Source organism: Saccopteryx bilineata, chromosome 2 (assembly GCF_036850765.1).
Source record: "Saccopteryx bilineata isolate mSacBil1 chromosome 2, mSacBil1_pri_phased_curated, whole genome shotgun sequence".
Lineage (NCBI taxonomy): Eukaryota > Metazoa > Chordata > Mammalia > Chiroptera > Emballonuridae > Saccopteryx > Saccopteryx bilineata.
The window spans coordinates 199282807-199303157 of record NC_089491.1 but is presented as its reverse complement, the minus strand read 5'-3'; the positions used below and the strand labels follow the sequence as shown (position 1 = coordinate 199303157).

The 20351-nt window shown below is 47.6% G+C and overlaps 1 protein-coding gene across 1 annotated transcript in view; it reads left to right on the top strand.

Annotated features, from left to right (window-relative positions):
- Positions 1-1356: 1356 nt before the first annotated feature.
- The window catches only part of LOC136322409 (caspase recruitment domain-containing protein 8-like), a 53518-nt gene continuing 34523 nt past the window's right edge, over positions 1357-20351 (top strand). The window contains exons 1-2 of the mRNA XM_066254428.1: positions 1357-1498; positions 6828-7146. Coding sequence (XP_066110525.1) covers positions 1357-1498; positions 6828-7146 — 461 coding nt within the window. The remainder of the gene's footprint in view (positions 1499-6827; positions 7147-20351) is intronic.

The window sequence follows — 20351 nt, the reverse complement described above, 5'->3', positions numbered from 1 at the left end:
TTGCTGACTGAGAATTTCCCATCTTGCGATACCCGTTCTTCTCCGCTAGATGTCCTTCAAGTCCTACAAGAACAACACACAAGACACCCCAACAGACAAGTAAAGCAATCCAAATAGGAGATTGCTGATCACACTGGACTGGGACACAGGCTAACACTGCACACACTAAAACAGCAAAAACGAGAAAAGCAATACACAGAATTTCCCAGATAGACCACATTCGTTATTACAAACATTTACACCAGCGGCGCAGCGCGTATGAGCTCAGTAACTTTTGGAATAGTCAATCAAATCAAACAGAAACAAAACCTCGGCCGGCAGCGTCCTGCCCTTTGCCCAAGGGTCTGAGCGAGTCTCTGACAGCGTCCCGTCTATCGCCTCAGACTACAAATGTACCGGTATCAAGATTACAAATGAAACAAAATAACTAAGAGTGGAATTCCAATACTCACCAGCTCGAGCTGTTCCTCCGGGCTTACCAGCCAAATTCCCACTTGGGGAGATCACGTCGGGGTCACCAAATGTTGCACCCAATCGCGCAAAGACAAATGCTGGAGTCCGTTGGAGAGTACAAAAAGTTTATTGGCCAAAGATGTAAACCTGCGCAGGGGTGAGCTCCAAGTGGTGGTCACTAGGAGTCACACCCTTTGCTTACAGACTAGGGGTTTTTATAGCAAAGCAAGCAAGCAACTCGGTACAGAAGCTGAGTGTGGCGTTTGGCGATTGGCTTAAACATGGGGGGGTTATAGTCACATGCCTTGATAACTAAGGGTTCAAGCTAGGGGTATAGTGGAAGATTTTAAAATTACAAAACTTTTGTTTTTCTATAAGGGCTGCAAAACAACTTCAGGATGTGGGGTGCAGATTGTTACTCTAGGGTTTTTGCAAGTAAGTGGGGTGCAGATTGCTGCTCCAGGGGTTTTCGCAAGTAACATACTGTAAACTTGTGGTTTTCTAAGTTCCTGATTATACTTCTGCTGTTTAGGGGCTTTTGCAACTCTGGAGTCCAGATAAAATTTCTATTTAATGTATTTTATATAGACACTTCCCTTATAAGAATTCCACTAGAGTGCTACAGAGGCCAACCAGGTTTGCGAGATTCGCCTGGAAATGGAGCAGCTGCTGGAGGAGGATTCACAGGTTCGTGAGTTGCAGATTGCCCTGGATGTTGTGGAGAGCCAGCAGTGGCAGGAGGCCGGGGCTGAGGCTGAGGCTGGGTCCAGAGCTGCAAGGTCTGTGGAGCAGAAGGCGGTAGCAGCCCAGGGTTTGAGCCTGGCAGCGGGAGCTGGTGTTTTCAGTTCCTCTTTGGAGGATGAGGAGAATCGAGCTGGAGTTGCAATCTGCAGTCTCCATAAGATGGGAGCCCAGCTGGAAGGAGCACCTACTACAGTCCTGGTAGGTCTGCGATTTTGGGGACATAGGATGGACGTTATCATGCTCTTCAGAGCCAAGATGGAAATGCTGACTGCCATTGCCATGTGCTCCTCTTTGGGACAGTGTAAGACCTGCCAGGATGGCAGGGATGAGGGGGGTGGCTGACACCCTATGTGCGTGGACTGATTTCCTGGACTACGACTGGAGTGGGCATTGGCTCCTTTGCTGGATGGATTTACGGATTATGGATTTTGGACAATGTGAAATACCCTGATGGGGGTGGGGGGTGGCTTTACTGGAAGCACTCCCCTACCCCGGGAAGCTTTTCCCATGGCTAGGAAGAAGGCCGAGGACATTTTGCGCTTTGGGCAAAGTGCTCAGAGACTGGTGAAGTGTACCTTTGTGATTGTTGAAACTGTATAATTTGTGCTGTTGTAATTTGTGTAATGTTCTAATTTCCTTACACAGGGATGCTAGTGGTATAGATTGTGGGTAATAAAGTGAGCATAGGGGTGGATTGTTGGGCGGATAAAATGTATTATGCTCACTTTGTTAAAGATGCCGTCACCCGGGTGATATTAATGTGTGTTGGGGGCAGGCAGGATCATTGTAGCCTGGGGCTTGGTTTTGGGATTCAGCCTTTCCCACCCTTTTTGCTGTGGGGTGGTACAATCCAATCATGCCTCAGAAAGTGACTTTGTATTAGAGACTTCCCTATTTTGTATATTGGATTAAGGGTTTGGATTTCTACACTATAAAATGGGGATGGAGCGAGAGCTTGGACTCTTGGTTCCTGAGGTTAGCATGAGAGAGCAGAGAAGGTAGAGCCAGCAGCGGAAGGAAGCCACGTGGAGGAGGCCAGGAAAAGCAGCCAAGATGGCGGAGTGCTGAGTGAGACCCCAGTTTGTGTAGAGTTTGTATCTGGGATAAGGAAGGAGATGGGGAACTGAGGAGAATAAGGCTGGTGAGCTAGAAACCTTTGATTCTAGGAAACTCGGATAAGTCAGTGGCTTTGTCAGCACTGAATGTGACTGGGTTTTGGAGCCCAGTGTGTATTTTTACTTGCCCGCCGGGTGCAAGCTAGAATTAAAGACTATGGCCCATCAGTTTTTGGCTCCGCTGTTTCTTTACCGACTGTCCAAATCCAATGCGAACCTGCATGTGAATGGCTCCGATGGCGGCTCCTGGCTTTACAGTAAGTAATTATTATTATATGCTTTAACTTGCTGTAACTCTGCTTTATAAATTTTATAAAGTAAAGTTACTTCCCTACTTTATAAATCACCATTACTGTGGAACTGGTGGGTAGTTAGAAAATTTTACTACTAACAGAGATACAAAAGTGGGCGGTAAGTATAAAAAGGTTGACTACCCTTGGTCTAGGGCAGTGGTCCCCAATCTTTTTTGGGCCACGGATCGGTTTAAAGTCAGAAAATATTTTCATGGACTGGCCTTTAGGGTGGGACAGATAAATGTATCACGTGACCGAGACAACCATCAAGAGTGAGTCTTAGACAAATGTAACAGGGAATCTGTTCATTTTTTAAAAATAAAACATCGATTAGACTTAAATATAAATAAAACGGAAATAATGTAAGTTATTTATTCTTTCCCTGCAGACTGGTACCAAATGGCCCATGGACCAGTACTGGTCTGCGGCCTGGGGGTTGGGAACCACTGGTCTAGGGTAACACAGAAACATTAAGACTTTCGAGCTAACACAATCAAAGATATTTACAAATCTTTTAGGGTTCCTCTTCCCTCACTAGCCTAGAGGTGTTTTACTCTCAAGATTCCAGGAAAGGGAGGAACTACAATCAATGAAAGGTGGTATGTAAATTCTGCCTCCTATTGAAAAGGAAGAAGTTTCTCAGTTAACCTTAATCCTTTCAGAGAACTTAAAACCAAATGACCCTAGTCATACTTGTAAGTCAGGAGACTTTTACATTCCTTTTCCTCCATTTTCCAAGGAAAGGACAGGAAAGCCTGACCTTTTCTTCCTAGAATATCAACATTAATTTGCAGCTGTTTGGTGCCTTACAACAAAAGATCCCTGGGTGATTATCTTGCAGCAAAGTTAGGGAACTACTAGTTTAATCCATCCATCCTTATAGTTTGGGGTGGGGTTAAGGGTCACACAGGTCTTTAACCCAATAAAGGCTGTGGTCTCTCACTCTAGACGCTACTATTTTATATACAAAATCTGGTGTTGGGCAGATAAAATATATTATGCTCACTTTGTAAAAGATAATGCTGCCCACGTGGAGGCCGTTGCCCAGGTGATATTAATGTGTGTTGGGGGCAGGTAGGATCGTTGTAGCCTGGGGCTTGGTTTTGGGATTAAGCCTTTCCTACCCTTTTTTGATGTGGGGTGGTAAAATCCAATCATGCCTCAGAGAAGTGACTTTGTATTAGAGACTTCCCTATTTTGTATATTGGATTAAGAGTTTGGATTTCTACACTATAAAATGGGGACGGAGCGGGCGCTTGCGCTCTTGTTTCCTGGGATGATTAGAGGAGAGAGCAGAGCAGAGAGCAGAAGGAGGCCACGTGGAGTAGGCCAGCAGAAGCAGCCAAGATGGCGGAGTGCTGAGTGAGATGCCAGTCTGTGCAGTTTGTATCTGGGAGAAGGAAGGAGATGGGGAACTGAGGAGAATAAGGCTGGTGAGCTAGAAACCTTTGATTCTAGGAAACTCGGATAAGTCAGTGGCTTTGTCAGCACTGAATGTGACTGGGTTTTGGAGCCCAGTGTGTATTTTTACTTGCCCGCCGGGTGCAAGCTAGAATTAAAGACTATGGCCCATCAGTTTTTGGCTCCGCTGTTTCTTTACCGACTGTCCGAATCCAATGCGAACCTGCATGGGCCGGCCTGCTGTGATGGTGGTCCTGGCCCTGCCTGCTGGCTTTACATCTGGCATAGAATTTCAGGGGACTTACAGATCTTAAGAAACGAATCTGGGGCCCTGGCCGGTTGGCTTAGCGGTAGAGCGTTGGCCTGGCATGCGGGGGACCTGGGTTCGATTCCTGGCCAGGGCACAGAGGAGAGGCGCCCATTTGCTTCTCCACCCCCCCCTTCCTCTCTGTCTCTCTCTTCCTCTCCCGCAACCGAGGCTCCATTGGAGCAAAGATGGCCCGGGCGCTGGGGATGGCTCCTTGGCCTCTGCCCCAGGCGCTGGAGTGGCTCTGGTTGCGGCAGAGCGACACCCTGGAGGGGCAGAGCATCGCCCCCTGGTGGGCAGAGCATCGCCCCTGGTGGGCGTGCCGGGTGGATCCAGGTCGGGCGCATGCGGGAGTCTGTCTGACTGTCTCTCCCCGTTTCCAGCTTCACCAAAAAAAAAAAAAAAAAAAAAAAAGAAACGAATCTGGGAACCCTTTGTAGTAAGGTACCAAAAAGCTGAAAAATTAATATTGATATTCTAGGAGAAAAGGTCAGGCTTTCCTGTCCCATCCTTTGGGGAGGGGAGGGAAAAGAATGTAGAAGTTTCTGGCTTGCAAGAACAATGGGTCATTTAGTTTTAAATCTAAAATAAAGGTTAACTGAGAAACTTCTTCTCTTTCAATGGGAGACAGGATTTACATACCACCTATAAAGCCAGTATCCATGGCCACCATCACAGCTGCCTGGCCCATGCAGGTTTGCATTGGATTTGGACAGTCGGTAAAGAAACAATGGAGCCAAAAACTGATGGGCCATCATCTTTAATCCTAGCTTGCACTGGCGGGCAAGTAAAAACACCCACTGGGCTCCAAAACCCACTCATTCAGTGCTCACAAAGCTACTGACTTATCCGAGTTTCCTAGAATCAAAGGTTTCTAGCTCACCAGACTTATTGACCTCTGTTTCCCATCTCCTTCCTTCTCCCTGTACAAACTCTGCACAAACTGGCTTCTCAACACTCCGCCATCTTGGCTGCTTCTCTTGGCCTCCTCCACGTGGCCTTTCTCTGCTCTGCTCTCTAATGCTAATTTCAGGAATGGAGAGAGCAAGCTCCTGTTCTGCCCCCATTTTATAGTGTAGAAATCCAAACCTTTAATCCAGTATACAAAATAGGGAAGTCTCTAATACAAAGTCACTTATCTGGGGCATGATGGGATTTCACCACCCCACATAAAAAAGGGTGGGAAAGGCTTAGTCCTAAAACCAAGCCTCAGGCTACAAGGATCCTGCCTGCCCACAGCCCGCCCCCAACAGACACTAATATCACCTGGGTAACAGGCTTCCATGTGGGCAGTGCCATCTTTAACAAAGTGAGCGTAATATATTTTATCTGCCCAACACCACCCTACATTGATTGTAGTTCCTCCCCCTTCCTGGAATCTTGAGAGAAACATACCTAGGCAAAGGAGGGGAGATGAACCCTAAAAGATTTGTAAACATCTTTGATTGTGTTACCTTGAAAGTCTTAATGTTTCTGTGTATCCCCTAAACAAATGTTGTAAGTTCTTGCCATGATGTCATGCTCTCCCCTGCCCGTGTGTGATCAAGGGTATATAAACAGCTCCCGAAATGTTTTTTGGGCACCTGATTTGGGATTGTAACTTCCCCATGTCAGCCATAAGCGGCCGGCATATTTAATAAATCACCTCTGTTGGGCAGAGAAAATATATTATACTCACTTTGTTAAAGATGGCACTGCCCACTTGGAAGCCTGTTGCCCAGGTGATAGTATTAATTGCCCTTCTTGCTTGGGATGGGCGTGATTGTATTGGTCTGTGTTGGCGGAGGTCTTTCCCGCCAAAAGGTTTTAAAAGGAAGAGTGATTACATTCTAGGAGGAGCAAATACCACGTGGAGGAAAGGAGAAGCAGCCAAGATGGCAGAGTGCTGAAGGAGAAGCCAGTTTGTGCAGAGAGAAGGAGATGGGGAATAGAGGTAAATAAGGTTGGTGAGGTTAGAAACCTTTGATTCTAGGAAACTCAGATAAGTCAGTAGCTTTATGAGCACTGAATGCAGTGTGTGTTTTTACTTGCCCACAAGGTCCAAGCTAGGATTAAAGCTAATGGCCCACTAGGTCTTGGCTCCAATATTTCATTACCATCTGTCCAAATCTAATGCAAACTTGCATGGGACAGGCTGCGGAAGCGAACGGGGTGGGAGGAGGTAGGACGGTGAGGGGAGGGGACTAGGCGGGAGGCGCCTGGTGCGGGGCTGGCTCCTGGAAGCGCAAGCGCTGTGATGGTGGCTGTGGCTAACTGGCTTTACATCCTCCTTTAATAAAACTCTTCAAAATTCATCTGGACTTGGTGTCTCTACATAAACCCGCGGAATTGAGGTACAGGTACTTTACAACACCCTGGGGGGGGGGTCTCATGGTCCCCAATAAAAATCCCCAGATATGCATCTTCAGCTCCAGTCACGGTGACTGACGTAAGCTCTCTGTTCTCTCCAGACTGGCACTGGCCCTTCTTTACAGAAGCATGGGCCTTAGCGTCACCAAGCCCAAGTTCCCGCAGGGCCGCGGTTTCCCCAAAGCAGCAAGGAGAGCAGTTGCTCAGGTCCCCAAGAGCGCTTGCGCTTCCGCTTCCGGGAGCCAGCCCCGCCCCTGCCCAAGGCTGCCTTGCGCGCGCACCTGGCAGCCATCGCCATCCTGTCTCCGTCCTACGTCCTCCCACGTCGTTCGCTTCCGCAGCCTCAGGCGCGCAGGGCAGCGTTCCCTACGCGACCCCTCCTGCAGCCCTCAGAGCGGGTGGAGCACCGAGTCTCAGGCGTGCGCTGTGCTCGCCCTAGCCGCCCAGTGACCATGAGCTGCGTCGCGGGAGCCGCAGAGCGCAGGTGGGCGCAGCCCGGGCCTGGGGAGCGCGCGGAGGTGGTCCCATGAAGTGAGGGAGGGGCTTCGGTAGCACCCGGACCGCGGGCACTGCCCCGTCTTTGACTGGGCAGGGTGAGGGCTACACTGTAGCCAGGCATCTCCGCTCCGGCCGCACAAAGACCTCTTCCACGCCAGCACCTGCCCTGGGTGGGGCGCAGACCATGCAGAGGTGAGGCGTCCCGCGATCCCGACTACGACCGCGTCCCTGCGGCCCAGGGCCAGATGGTCGCACTTAGGTAGGGCAGGCGGCTCCGGGGTCGCGCGCAGGTCCCCGAGCGGGAGGCGATGGCGCGCAGCTGGAAGGGGGGACGCGCGGATCCGGGGGTGCGGCCTACGGGCCAGGGGCGGGGGCGCGTGGCTGGGGGGCGCGGCCCACGGGCAGGAGGCGGCGGGAGGAGGTGGTGCACGTTTGGGGGGGGCGCGGTCTAAGGGCGGGGGGCGGGGCCCATGGGCGGGAGGAGGTGGTGTGAAGTTGGGGGGCGCGGCCTACAGCTTGTGGGGTGGGGTGCGACCCACTCCCTGGCGGCGCTGATGCCCTCTGCTGTTACTGCTTTCCAAGGGGCAGCGGCCATGGCCGCAGGTGCATGTGCTTTGTTTACATCTTGGCGGTGGCAGTGGCGGTGGCTGGCGGCTGATGAGGGCAGACTGCAGTGCTTGCCTCCCTTGCTCTTCGCGGTGGACTGGCGCTCTTCCCGCCTCCGCAAGTGACTCGCGGCCCCAAGTCCCGGCTTCTGAGGTGCTCATATGTGCCCACCTCTAGAGCTTCAGGTCCCCGGAGTCCCTGCCCTCTCTGTACCTGGAGAAGAACGTGGGACCCCAGTAGCATACTCAGTATTTTTCTGAACACCGTTGGCACTTTGGCCACTGACTTATAAATAATTTGGAGAGCGGGAATAGTTCCCTAAGGGACCCCTTTGCTTATGCGTGGGGCCCCCCACATCTCCTATCAGCTTCCCAATCCCATGTGGCACTAACTTGATGTCTTGCCCGCAAAACTTTTTGCTTGAAGGATTTCTGCTATTGTAAAGGTAACCAGTGCCCTTTAAAAGTGGCTTTTTACGTGAAAAAATTTATTAAGAACTGATTTGGGGAAGCCCTAACTGTTGTGGGCTGGTCATCTTCCAGAGGTACTTGCTTTCATCTGCAAAAGATATGTGATGGGTGGTTTGTGAAATTTATTGTTTGCAGTAATCCTGTCATTGTAGTCATTGCTTGCAGGAAGACCACCCAGAGCAGGGCAGAAACACTCAGCAAAGATTATGGTCTGCAGAGAATTTAGATTTGGGACAGTCACAAACTGCAAAACAAAGTTTCTACTTTCTATAGGAACAGCTAGAGGAAGAAGGGAATGCCAAGGTTTCAAGAGTCCATGCTAAAGTTTTTCATAAATCATTAAACATTTGGCCCAGCTTCTCAGGGTGGAGGGAGGTTTTTTGGGGTTTTTGGTTTGTTTCTTTCTTTAAAACACTGTTGCAAGCAGGAAGATAGAAAAGTCTGTCCGTTTTTTTAATTGATGTTAGGAGCATCAATAAAACCACACTGGAACATGAGCTGAGGCCCCTTCCAACATCAAACATGCTTTTGAGTGGTTTCACTCAACAGCAATACTTGTGAATGATTGTTGAAAGAACTTGGAATCAAATTGTGGCTAAAAGTAAAGTTTTTCCCTAAGGAACAATAGAAAGAGGAAGTGAATGGAAATATAGCATGTGAAATTAGCACAGCTATTTACACAAACAGAGCTAACCAAACTACAGGCCATTCAGAATTGCCAGCTCTCTGGAACCTGCCCTGGTCAGTTTGCTCAGTAGTAGAGCGTTGTCCTGGTGTGCGAATGTCCTAGGTTTGATTCCTGGTTAGGGCACATAGGAGAAATAACCATCTGTTTCTCCACCCCCCCTCTCCTCTCTCTTTCTCTTCTCCCACAGCCATGGCTCAGTTGGTTCAAGCACATCAGCCCAGGTGCCTCAGGTGCTAAAAACAGCTTGGTTGCGATCAGGGCCCCAGATGGACAGAGCACTGGTCCAGGTCAGGGTTGCTGGGTGGATTCTGGTTGAGGTGCATGTAGCAGTTTGTCTCTCTATCCCCTTCCTCCTCCCCTCACTTGGAAAAGATGGAAAAAGAAAATGTTGACCCTCCTCTACCCTTTCCATCAAAACTTCTTAGTCCACTATCTCATCTTTTGGCCCCTTCAGGGCCAAGATGGTTGCTAATGTGTCATTTCACATTTCAGTGTGGCAGCAAAGTCCATATAATTCTGTGTCAGGCAAGGTTGAGGTGCCATTCCTCTTTTAAAAAATTTTTTTTTAAAATTTTTCAGTTACCGTTGATATACAATATATTAATTTCAGGTGTACAGCCCAGTGATTAGACATTACAGAACTTACTAAATGGGCATCCTGATAATTCTCACACTCATCTGATATCTTACATAGCTGTTAATATATTGACTACATTCCCTATGCTGTAATTTACATCCCCATGACTATTCTGCAACAACCAATTTGTACTTCTTAATGAGGTGCAATTCTTAGTAAACTGTAAAGCACCCTCCAGGTGTTTGCTACTGTTGCTTATAATTTTTGCTAGCTGCACAGTATGCCACTCTTGATACGTAGCCATTCCCACATTTTTTGGCCATTTAAGCTGTTATTACAGATTTCTGAAGTATTGAGGAAAAGAGCCTTCTACCTTATGTCTAATTACATACTGTATCCCAGGGGTCGGGAACCTATGGCTTGCGAGCCAGATGTGGCTCTTTTGATGGCTGTATCTGGCTCACAAACAAAGCTTTAATAAAAATGATAACATTAAAAGTATAAAACATTCTCATGTATTATAACCCATTCATTTCCTATCGCTCATGTTCATGGTTGCGGGTGGCTGGAACCAATCACACCTGTCCTCTGGGACAACACCAAATTTTTATTGAATAATGCATAATGTACACGGGTTGTTACATGACTCACACAAAATTATATTTTAAAATATTTGGCATTCATGGCTCTCTCAGCCAAAAACGTTCCCGCCCCCTGCTATATCCGGTCATTTATTTGTCCTCCTCTCTCCCCCTCACCCAGTGCAAACTGTATACCAAACAATGGGAATGTAGAATCTTTGGCCGCACTTGTGCGCGCGCGCGCACACACACACACACAGAGCAGAGCAGAGCAGTACAATAAAACCATTAATCCAGTTGTATACCAAATGTTGGCTCAGGGAGGGGAATCAAGAAGGGCTGAGTGGTGGGATTCCCCGCTCCAGTGCAGCCCCAGCCCAGGTGAGCTCTTCTTGCCCACCCTGAGCACTTAGGATTTTTCTTCCCTCTGTCTCTGCCTCCTCTCCTCCTAGTCCTCTCACTACTGAGAATGCTCCTGCTGCCTCCCTCTTCCCTGCCAGCCCAGTTCCAACCCTTTCCCTTACTGGCCCCATTTCCCTTTGGAGTATATTATGCAGAGTCATTAACAGTTACAAAAAGGAAGAAGGGAGTAAGCCCTAAAACTGCATGCCCCCCACCAATTCCTGCCGCCTCACCCCTGCCGTTTAGGCTTTATCCGCAGTGCAGTCACCTTTGTCACCTTTTCCCATTGTCTCCCAGGGGCATTCTCTGTTTGGCCTGCAAAGCCAGAGTCCTGCTTTTCCCAAGATGCTGAAAACTGTTTGTGTGTGTGTGTACGTATGTATACACAGTCATACAGAAAACACAGACAAGTGTACAACCTAATGAATTATCACAAAGTAAACACATCTCTCTAATAACCACCCAAGTTGAGAAATAAAACATGGCACCCCAGAAATGCCCCTCATATTCCTTTTACTGTCATATTCCTCCTCCCCAAAGCAACCAGAAATTAGTTTTGCCTGCTTATAAACTTTATCAAAGTAGAATCACACAGTGTATATACCCTTTGTGTGTGAGAGTGATACACATGGTGTGTGTAGCTGTTCTTTTGTTCCCGCTAAATAACTCACATTTGGTTAATCTGTTCTGTTCTTGATGAGCATGGTAGTTTCCAGCTTTTGCCTTTTACAAATAATGAGGCAGTGAGTCATTTAGCCTTTTCATACCCATAGAGCTACCAGTTTTACCTAGTGTGACTGCAAAAAGGGAGGAAGAGGGGGAGGTTAAGGAGCCAGCCTGGAGAGCCCACCCTGTGGCTTTCCCACTTTTGCCAGAGCTAAATACCTTCAGAAGCATCAGAAGTGTGCTCATTCAGGGACCCGGACATAGAAGAAAAAAGCCATGGAGGGGGGATTTTGTCATGGGCAAGTTGGTGGAAGTGGTGATGTTTGGGATGTTTAGTAAAGAAACTGGGTGATGATGAGAAACCAATCTGGCTAGGGGATCGATAGCTGGCAGCTCAGGGTACCTAACCTCTTTCCTACCTGCTCCTGCCTAGCCTACCACCTTCCCCTTAAGACCCTGATCCACCCCAGGCCCTGGTCCCATACAGCTTGGCACTGAGGAAGTCCTGTCTTGGGCAGTATGGAGGTGACTCTATTGTTGACTTCCAGAGTTCGATTCTGAATGAAGGCTGTTTCCCTGAAGTATGCTTTAAAATTACCTAACTTCCTGAGAGGGATTTTTCATCTAGTCTACAGCTTCTTGGGTAGGGTAGACTGGTTTATGTGGCCTGGGAGAGTGAGGTTTTTTTTTTAGGGAAATGCTTGGGCCTTTTGGACACAACACAGGCAATGTTTGAACCTGCAGATTGCCAGTACATCGCAGAGGGGCAGGCAGTCCCCATATATGATGTTGGAGACAGATTCTGGGGCCCTGCACAACAATTGACATTCTCTGCTCCCAGGTTTCAGTTAATCTTAGAGACTTCAGTTATTCCCACAGACTGAGTGGTTGCTGTCAGTTTGGTTACACAGTTAGGGTTTCTCCACTTCCCTGTCCCTTCTCATCTCCTGCCACTCTCCCCCCTGACCATACTAGCTATTTTTGGATCTTGATCAACTTCTTCCTGCCTCAGATAGAATCCACCCCTGTCTCCCTGCCACCCACCCAGTTCTTCATCCCTGGTCCATTCTTGTTTATCCTCTTTGGCTCAGCTTAAATGTGTCTTCCCCCAGAACCCTCCCCAATACCTCAATCTTAGAAAAGCTCTCTTGTCTTTTCTCAAAGCACTCCCTGTTTCTGATGCAGGAGGAGTTTCCCCATCGGGCTGCTGGTTAATCTGCTGGTTTCTCTCTCTCTCTTTCTCTCTTTCTTTTTTCCTTTTGTCAGTCAAATAAGTTTGTAAATATGATATATATGGTTGCTTGCTTATAGTTTGCACTGGGTGTGGGAGATAGGCTCTAAGCCAGCAAAGTCATTATAGCTTAAGGCTTAGTTTTAAGACTAAGCCTTTCCCGCCCTTTTAATACTAAGATCTTCTCAACACTAAGCTTTTCCCCACGCCCTTGACTGATTGCATGATGTGGGGTGGTACACTCTCATGAGGAATCCCATTTATGCCTCAGATAAGTGGCTTTGTATCAGAGACTTCCTTATTTGTATATTGGATTAAAGGTTTTAATTTCTACACTATAAAATAAGGGAGACGGGGACGGGGGGGGGGGGGCCTCTCTCTGGGGTCTCCTGCCATCAGCATTGCAGAGGAGAGGCAGCCAAGATGGCAGAGTGCTGAAGTAGAAGCCAGTTTGTACACAGAGAAGGAGATGGGGAACAGAGGTGAATAAGGCTGGTGAGGTAGAAACCTTTGATTCTAGGAAACTCGGATAAGTCAGTGGCTTTGGGAGCCCTGACTGGAAAGGGAAGTGTTTTCCCACTGTGTGTATTTCTTGCCCGCCGGGTGCAGGCTAAGATTAAAGCTAATGGCCCACCAGTTCTTGGCTCTATTGTTTCATTACCATCTGTCCGAATCCAATGCAAACCCACATGGGCCAAGTGGCTATGATAGTGGCCGTGGCTACTGGCCTTACACCTTTCTATTTTCCCATTTATTGAGAGAAAGAGAGAAAGGATAAGTGAGAGAGGGGGTAAATGAGAGAGAGAGAAGCATGAACTCATTGTTCCACCTAGTTGTTCCATTGTGTTGTGTACTCACTGATTGCTTCTTGTATGTGCCCTGACCAGGGATCAAACCCATGACCTCAGTGTGCCCAGGCAACACTTGATCTACTGAGCCACCTGGCCAGGGCCTCACTGCTGTTTTCTTGAAGGCACAGACCCAGTTGCTTTGTTCACTGGTGCCTAGCACACAATCCATGCAGTTTGTTAAATGAACAAATTGATACATAAGCCAGGCCGCTGAGACAAGATGTGGTCTCTGCTTATGAATTGCTATGTATTTATTGAGTATTTATTCACTTGACCTCTCCTATAGTCCCATCTCCCCCTCTGTAAAGTGATTAATTAGACTTGGAGGATCTTGTAGGTTCCTTTTGGTTTCAACTTTTTCTTAACAGTTAGAGTATCCTGTTTGTGGTATGGTTGCACTCTGAAAATGCAAGCTAGCCTTAGCATCTGTATGGCCAGGGCCCACCATTGTGGCCATTCACATGCAGGTTCGCATTGGATTCGGACAGATGGTAATGAAACAATGGAGCCAAGAACTGGTGGGCCATAAGCGTTAATCCTAGCTTGTACCCGGCAGGCAAGTAAAAACACACAGTGGGCTCCAAAACCCACTCATTCAGTGCTCATAAAGATACTGACTTATCCAAGTTTCCTAGAATCAAAGGTTTCTAGCTCACCAGCCTTATTCACCTCTGTTCTCCATCTCCTTCTCTCTGTACAAACACTGCACAAACTGGCTTTTCCCTTAGCACTCCACCATCTTGGCTGCTTCTCTTCTTCTCCACGTGGCCTTTATCTGCTCTCCTTTCTCTGCTCTCTCCTCTAATACTAATCTCAGGAACCGAGAGAGAGCAAGCTACCGGTCTGCCCCATTTTATAGTGTAGAAATCAAAACCTTTAATCCAATATACAAATAAAGAAGTCTTTGATACAAAGTCACTTATCTGAGGCATAATGGGATTCCTCATGAGAGTGTACCACCCCACCATGCAGTCAGTCAAGGGTGTGGGGAAAAGCTTAATCTTAAAACTAAGCCTCAGGCCATAACCACCCTGCCTGCTTACAGCCTGTCCCCCACACCCAATGCAAACTATAAGCGAACAAACATATATCATATTAAAAACTTACTTGACCAACACCCACCAAGGGCAAGGGATTGGGGAGACCCCTGCAATAGTGAGAGCAGGAACCTAGAGAGAGCAAGCTCCCGTCTGCCCCACTTTATAGTATAGCAATCAAAACCTTTATTCTAATATACAAACAAGGAAGTTTCTGGTACAAAGTCACTTATCTGAGTCATAATGGGATTCCTCATGAGAGTGCACCACCCCACATCATGCAATTTGTCAAGGGTGTGGGGAAAAGCTTAGTCTTAAAACTAAGCCTCAGGCTATAACTATCCAGCCTGCTTACAGCCTGCCCCCCCCCCACACACACACAATGCAAACTAGAAGCAACCAAACATATATATCCATTTATAAACTTATTTGACCAACAGCATCCTAGTTTATCTGGCCTTGCAGTTAAGTTACATTGTAACCTGTGTTCTTAGTGTAAGAGCTCAGTTCTTCCCAGTTCATCACAGCCTATTCTGAGATAATACTGTCAACTTAAAAAAAAACAAAACTTCCCAAACCTGTAAAAATTTTTATGCGTTTTTTTGAGCCAAACTGACTTTTGCCGGAAAGCAGTCTCAAGCAGATTGAGAAAGTGCTCCAGAAAATGGCGATTTCACCACTTATTTTATACATCAGATTCAAAGGAGAAGATGGAAGGGGTTGGGGAGGCAGGAGAAAGCAAAGCAGGGAAATCTCTGGGATTGGATAAAAAGTAAAAATTAATATACTTCTTTTACACAGGGAGACACAAGATAGGAAGTTAATTAACATGATAATAACAATGAAGGGGTTTGTTGGTTCCTGCTCTGGTGGAATGCCTGCCCTAAGGGGGCAGAAAAAGATTACCTCCATACCTCAAAGGTATGTGATCAGGTACATTATTTTAGATGCAAAAGGCAACTGACAGGCTTCAAAGCAAACATTGACCTTAGTTCAGATAGAGAATAACTCCCTAGGACATGTCTACCCACTATAAACCCCTTTTAGTTAAAAAGTTTCAATTTCATACCATCCTATGTGGTTACTTTGGGTCCCTGAGTCTGTAAGGACACCTTGTAGGCTTTCTCTGAGCTTGTCAGGGTCAGCATGTGGTGTCTCTTCCATCCACAATACTGTATAGCTTAAATTTGTTTTTATTTTGCTTTTCTTGCATCACATTCGTTTATTTACTGATTTGCCTCCATTAGTGTGCCTCTTGGGGGGACAGATTCATGAGTCTTTGTTACTTTTATATCCCCTTATGTAAAGCCAGTAACCAGGGCCACCATCACAGCCGCCCGGCCCATGCAGGTTCGCATTGGATTCAGACAGACGGTAATGAAACAACAGAGCCACGAACTAGTGTACCATTAGCTTTAATCCTAGCTTGCACCCGGCAGGCAAGTAAAAACACACACTGGGCTCCAAAACCCACTCATTCAGCTCTCACAAAGCTACCGACTTATCTGAGTTTCTTAGAAGCAAAGGTTTCTAGCTCACCAGACTTATTCACCTCTGTTCCCCATCTCCTTCCTTCTCCCTGCACAAACTGCACAAACTGGCTCCTCCTTCAGCACTCCACCATCTTGGCTGCCTCATCTGGCCTCTTCCACGTGGCCTTACTGTGCTTTCCAACCTGCTCTGTCCTCTAATGCTAATCTCAGGAACCGAGAGAGAGCAAGCTCCCGGTCTGCCCCACTTTATAGTGTAGAAACCAACACCATTAATCTAATATACAAACAAGAAAGTCTGATGCAAAGTCACCCATCTGAGGCATAATGGGATTCCACCATCCTACATCAAAAAGGGCGGGAAAGGCTTAGTCCTAAAACCAAGCCCCAGGTTACAAGGATCCTGCCTGCCCACAGCCTATCCCCAACACACATTAATATTACCTGGGTGACGAGCTTCCATGTGGGCAGCGCCATCTTTAACAAAGTGAGCATAATATATTTTATCTGCCCAACACCTTGCACCTAGAATAGCACATGTTATATGGTAAATAGGAGTTTGTTAATTTGAGTTGATAGAAGACATCTGTATTGTAGAGTATTACTTTCGCTAACATTATGCTCTGGGAAGTATAGCTACTTGTGATTATACAAATTAACTCTAGTTTGTGACTAATTTAAGCTCTTTCACTTGTAAAGCCAGTAGCCGGGGTAACCATCACAGCCGCCTGGCCAATGCAGGTTCGCATTAGATTCAGACAGACGATAATGAAACAGTGGAGCCAAGAACTGGTGGGCCATTAGCTTTAATCCTAACTTGCACCTGGTGGGCAAGAAATACACTTAGTGGGAAAATACTTCCCTTTCCATTCAGGGCTCCCAAAGCCACTGACTTACCGAGTTTCCTAGAATCAAAGGTTTCTAGCTTACCAGCCTTATTCACCACTGTTCTCCATCTCCTCTCTGCACGAACTCTGCACAAACTGGCTTCTCTTTCAGCATTCTGCCATCTTGGCTGCTTCTCCTGGCCTCCTCCACATGGCCTTTCTCTGCTCTCCTTTCTCTGCTCTCCTTTCTCTGCTCTCCTCTGTAATGCTAATCTCAGAAACCGAGAGAGCAAGCTCCTGGTCTGCCCCACTTTATAGTGTAGAAACCAAAACCTTTAATCCAATATACCAGGGGTCGGGAAACTTTTTGGCTGAGAGAGCCATGAACGCCGCATATTTTAAAATATAATTTTGTGAGAGCCATACAACGACCCATGTACGTTATGCATTATCCAATAAAAATTTGGTGTTGTCCCAGAGGACAGCTGTGATTGGCTCCAGCCACCCGCAACCATGAACATGAACAGGAGGAAATGATTGGATTGTAATACATGAAAATGTTTTATATTTTTAATGTTATTACTATTTTTTATTTAAGATTTGTCTGTGAGCCAGATGCAGCCATCAAAAGAGTCACATCTGGCTCGCGAGCCATAGCTTTCTAACCCCTGCAATATATAAACAAGGAAGTCTCTGATACAAGTCACTTATCCGAGGCCTATGGGATTCCTCATGACCACCCTACATCAAGAAGGGTGGGAAAGGCTTAGTCTTAAGACTAAGCCCAAGGCTACAAATATCCTGCCTGCTTACAGCCTGTCCCCCACACCCAATGCAAACTATAAGCAAGCAAACATATATATCGTATTTACAAACTTATTTGACCAATATTCCACCCCTTTTGCTTGCTTACAGTCTAAAGCACAGGTATTCTTGCACAAGGAAATTAGGCACTATTACACATTACAACAACATGACAAATCATACAATTTCAACAATTACAAAGGTACATTTCACCAGTCTCTGAGCACTTTGCTAAAAGCACAAGTGTCCTTGGCCTTTCTAGCCATTTGAAAGGCTTCCTGGGGCAGGGAAGTGCTTCCAGCAAAGCTGCCCCCCCACCCCCATCAGGTATTTCACATTATCCAAAATCCGTAAGTCCATCCAACAAAGGAACCAGTGCCCACAACAGTCGGTCATAGTCCAGGAATCAGGCTACGCACATGGGGCCTCAGCCACCCCCCTTATACTGTCCCAAGGAGAAGCATGTGGCAATGGCAGTCAGCATTTCTATCTCTGCTCCGGAGAGCATGATGGCAGCCACTCCTGTGTCCCAAAATCGCACACCTACCAGGGGCATAGCAGGTACTCCTTATTGCTGGGCTCTCATCTTCCGGAGAGACAGCAGGCAGCATCTTCAGTCTTCTCATCCTCAGTAGAGGAACTGGAAATGCCAGCTCCCACCGCTGGGCTCGAACCCCAGGCTGCCTCTGCCTTCTGCTCAGGAGGCCTTGCAGCCTCAGCCCCGGCCTCCTGCTGCTGCTGGCTCTCCACAACGTCCAGGGCATGCTGCAACTCAAGAACCTGCAATTTCTTCTCTAGTGGCTGCTCCATTTCCAGGCGAATCTCGCAAACCTGGTTGGCCGCTTCCTCCAGCGCTTCCTCTAGCTCCAGGGTCAGCATCTGTTTCTCCCACATTTGCTCCAGCTCCTTCCACTGCTCATTTTGCAGGTCCCGGGCAGCCTCTTCCACAGAGCTCTTGGTTTCCTCACGCATGGCTGTAAAAGTCAGGCAGCCTATGATCCTCAAAAGGACAGCCATGGGTAACCATAACAGCAGCCAGTTCTCTACTTCACCGCTCAAAGGTGGTGGTGGCTCCATACCGATCTGTATCGAATCCTGCCACAGACTACACCAAATGTAAAGCCAGTAGCCGAGGCCACCATCACAGCTGCCTGGCCCATGCAGGTTCGCATTAGATTTGGACACACGGTAATGAAACAATGGAGCCAAGAAGTGGTGGGCCATCATATTTAATCCTAGCTTGCACCCAGTGGGCAAGTAAAAACACACACTGGGCTCCAAAACTCACTCATTCAGTGCTCACAAAGCTACTGACATCCTGAGTGTCCATCAAAGGTGTTCACCTCACCAGACTTATTCACCTCTGTTCCCTATCTCTTTTTCTCTGCCGGCTTGAGTCCTGAGCTACTACCGGGCTCAAATCCCAGGCTGCTGGCACCTTCCTCTCCGCAGACCTTGCATCTCCAGCTCCAGCCTCAGCCCCGGCCACCCACTGCTGGTTGGCTCTCCACAATGTCAAGGCATGCTGCAACTCACGAACCTGTGATTCCTCCTCCAGCAGCTGCTGTATTTCCAAGCGAATCTCGTGAACCAGGTCGGCCTCCTCCGGTGTTTACTTCAGCTGCAGGGTTGGCATCTCTTTCTCTGTTTGCTCCAGCTCCTTCCACTGCTCAGTTTGCAGGGCTCGGGTAACCTCCTCCACAGAGCTCTTGGTTTCCTCACGCATGGCTGTAAAAATCAGCCAGCGTACAGTCCCCAAAAGGACAGCCATGGGGAACCATAACAGCAGCCAGTCCTCTACTCCACCGCTCAAAAGTGGTGGTGGCTCCATACCGAATTCCGAATCCTGCCACAGACTACACCAAATGTGAAGCCAGTAGCCAGGGCCACCATCACAGCAGTCTGAGCCATGCAGGTTTGCATTGGATTCGGACAGTCGGTAATGAAACAACAGAGCCAAAACCTGATGGGCCATCACCTTTAATCCTAGCTTGCACCTGGCAGGCAAGTAAAAACACACACTGGGCTCCAAAACCCACTCATTCAGTGCTCACAAAGCTACTGACTTATCCATGTTTTCTAGAATCAAAGGTTTCTAGCTCACCAGCCTTATTCACCTCTGTTCCCCATCTCCTTCTCTCTGCACAAACTCACTTCTTCCTATGCAATCCACCATCTTGGCTGTTTCTCCTCTCCTCCACGTGGCCTCTCTCTGCTCTCCTCTTTCTCTGCTCTCCCTTCTAACACTAATCTCAGGAACCCAGAGAGAGCAAGCTCCCAGTCTGCTCCACTTTATAGTATTGAAATCAAAACCTTTAATCTAATATACAAACAAGGAAGTCTCTGATACAGAGTCACTTATCTGAGTCATAATGGGATTCCTCGTGAGAGTGCACCACCCCACATCATGCAATTTGTCAAGGGTGTGGGGAAAAGCTTAGTCTTAAAAGTAAGCCTTAGGCTATAACCACCTTGCCTGCTTACAGCCTGTCCCCCACACCCAATGGAAACTTAAGCGAGCAAACATGTATGTCATTATTTACAAGCTTATTTGACCAACACACTTTAACCAATTTACTTCTTTTTTCTGTAACAGAGGGAGAGAGGGATAGATAGGTACAGACAGACAGAAAGGGAGACAGATGAGAAGCATCAATTCTTCTTTGCAGCTTCTTAGTGGTTCATTGATTGCTTTCTCATATGTGCCTTGACCAGGGGGCTACAGCAGAGCGAGTGACCCCTTGCTCAAGCCAGCGACCTTGGGCTTCAAGCCCGTGACCCCACGTTCAAGCTGGTGAACCCATGATGGCAGATAAGCCCACACTCAAGCTGATGACCTTGGGGTTTCGAACCTGGGTCCTCTGTATTCCAGTCCGACACTCTATCCACTGTGCCACCGCCTGGTCAGGCACCAATTTACTTCTTTTGACTAATTTCCTAGAAGGTGTATTGGGTATAAGA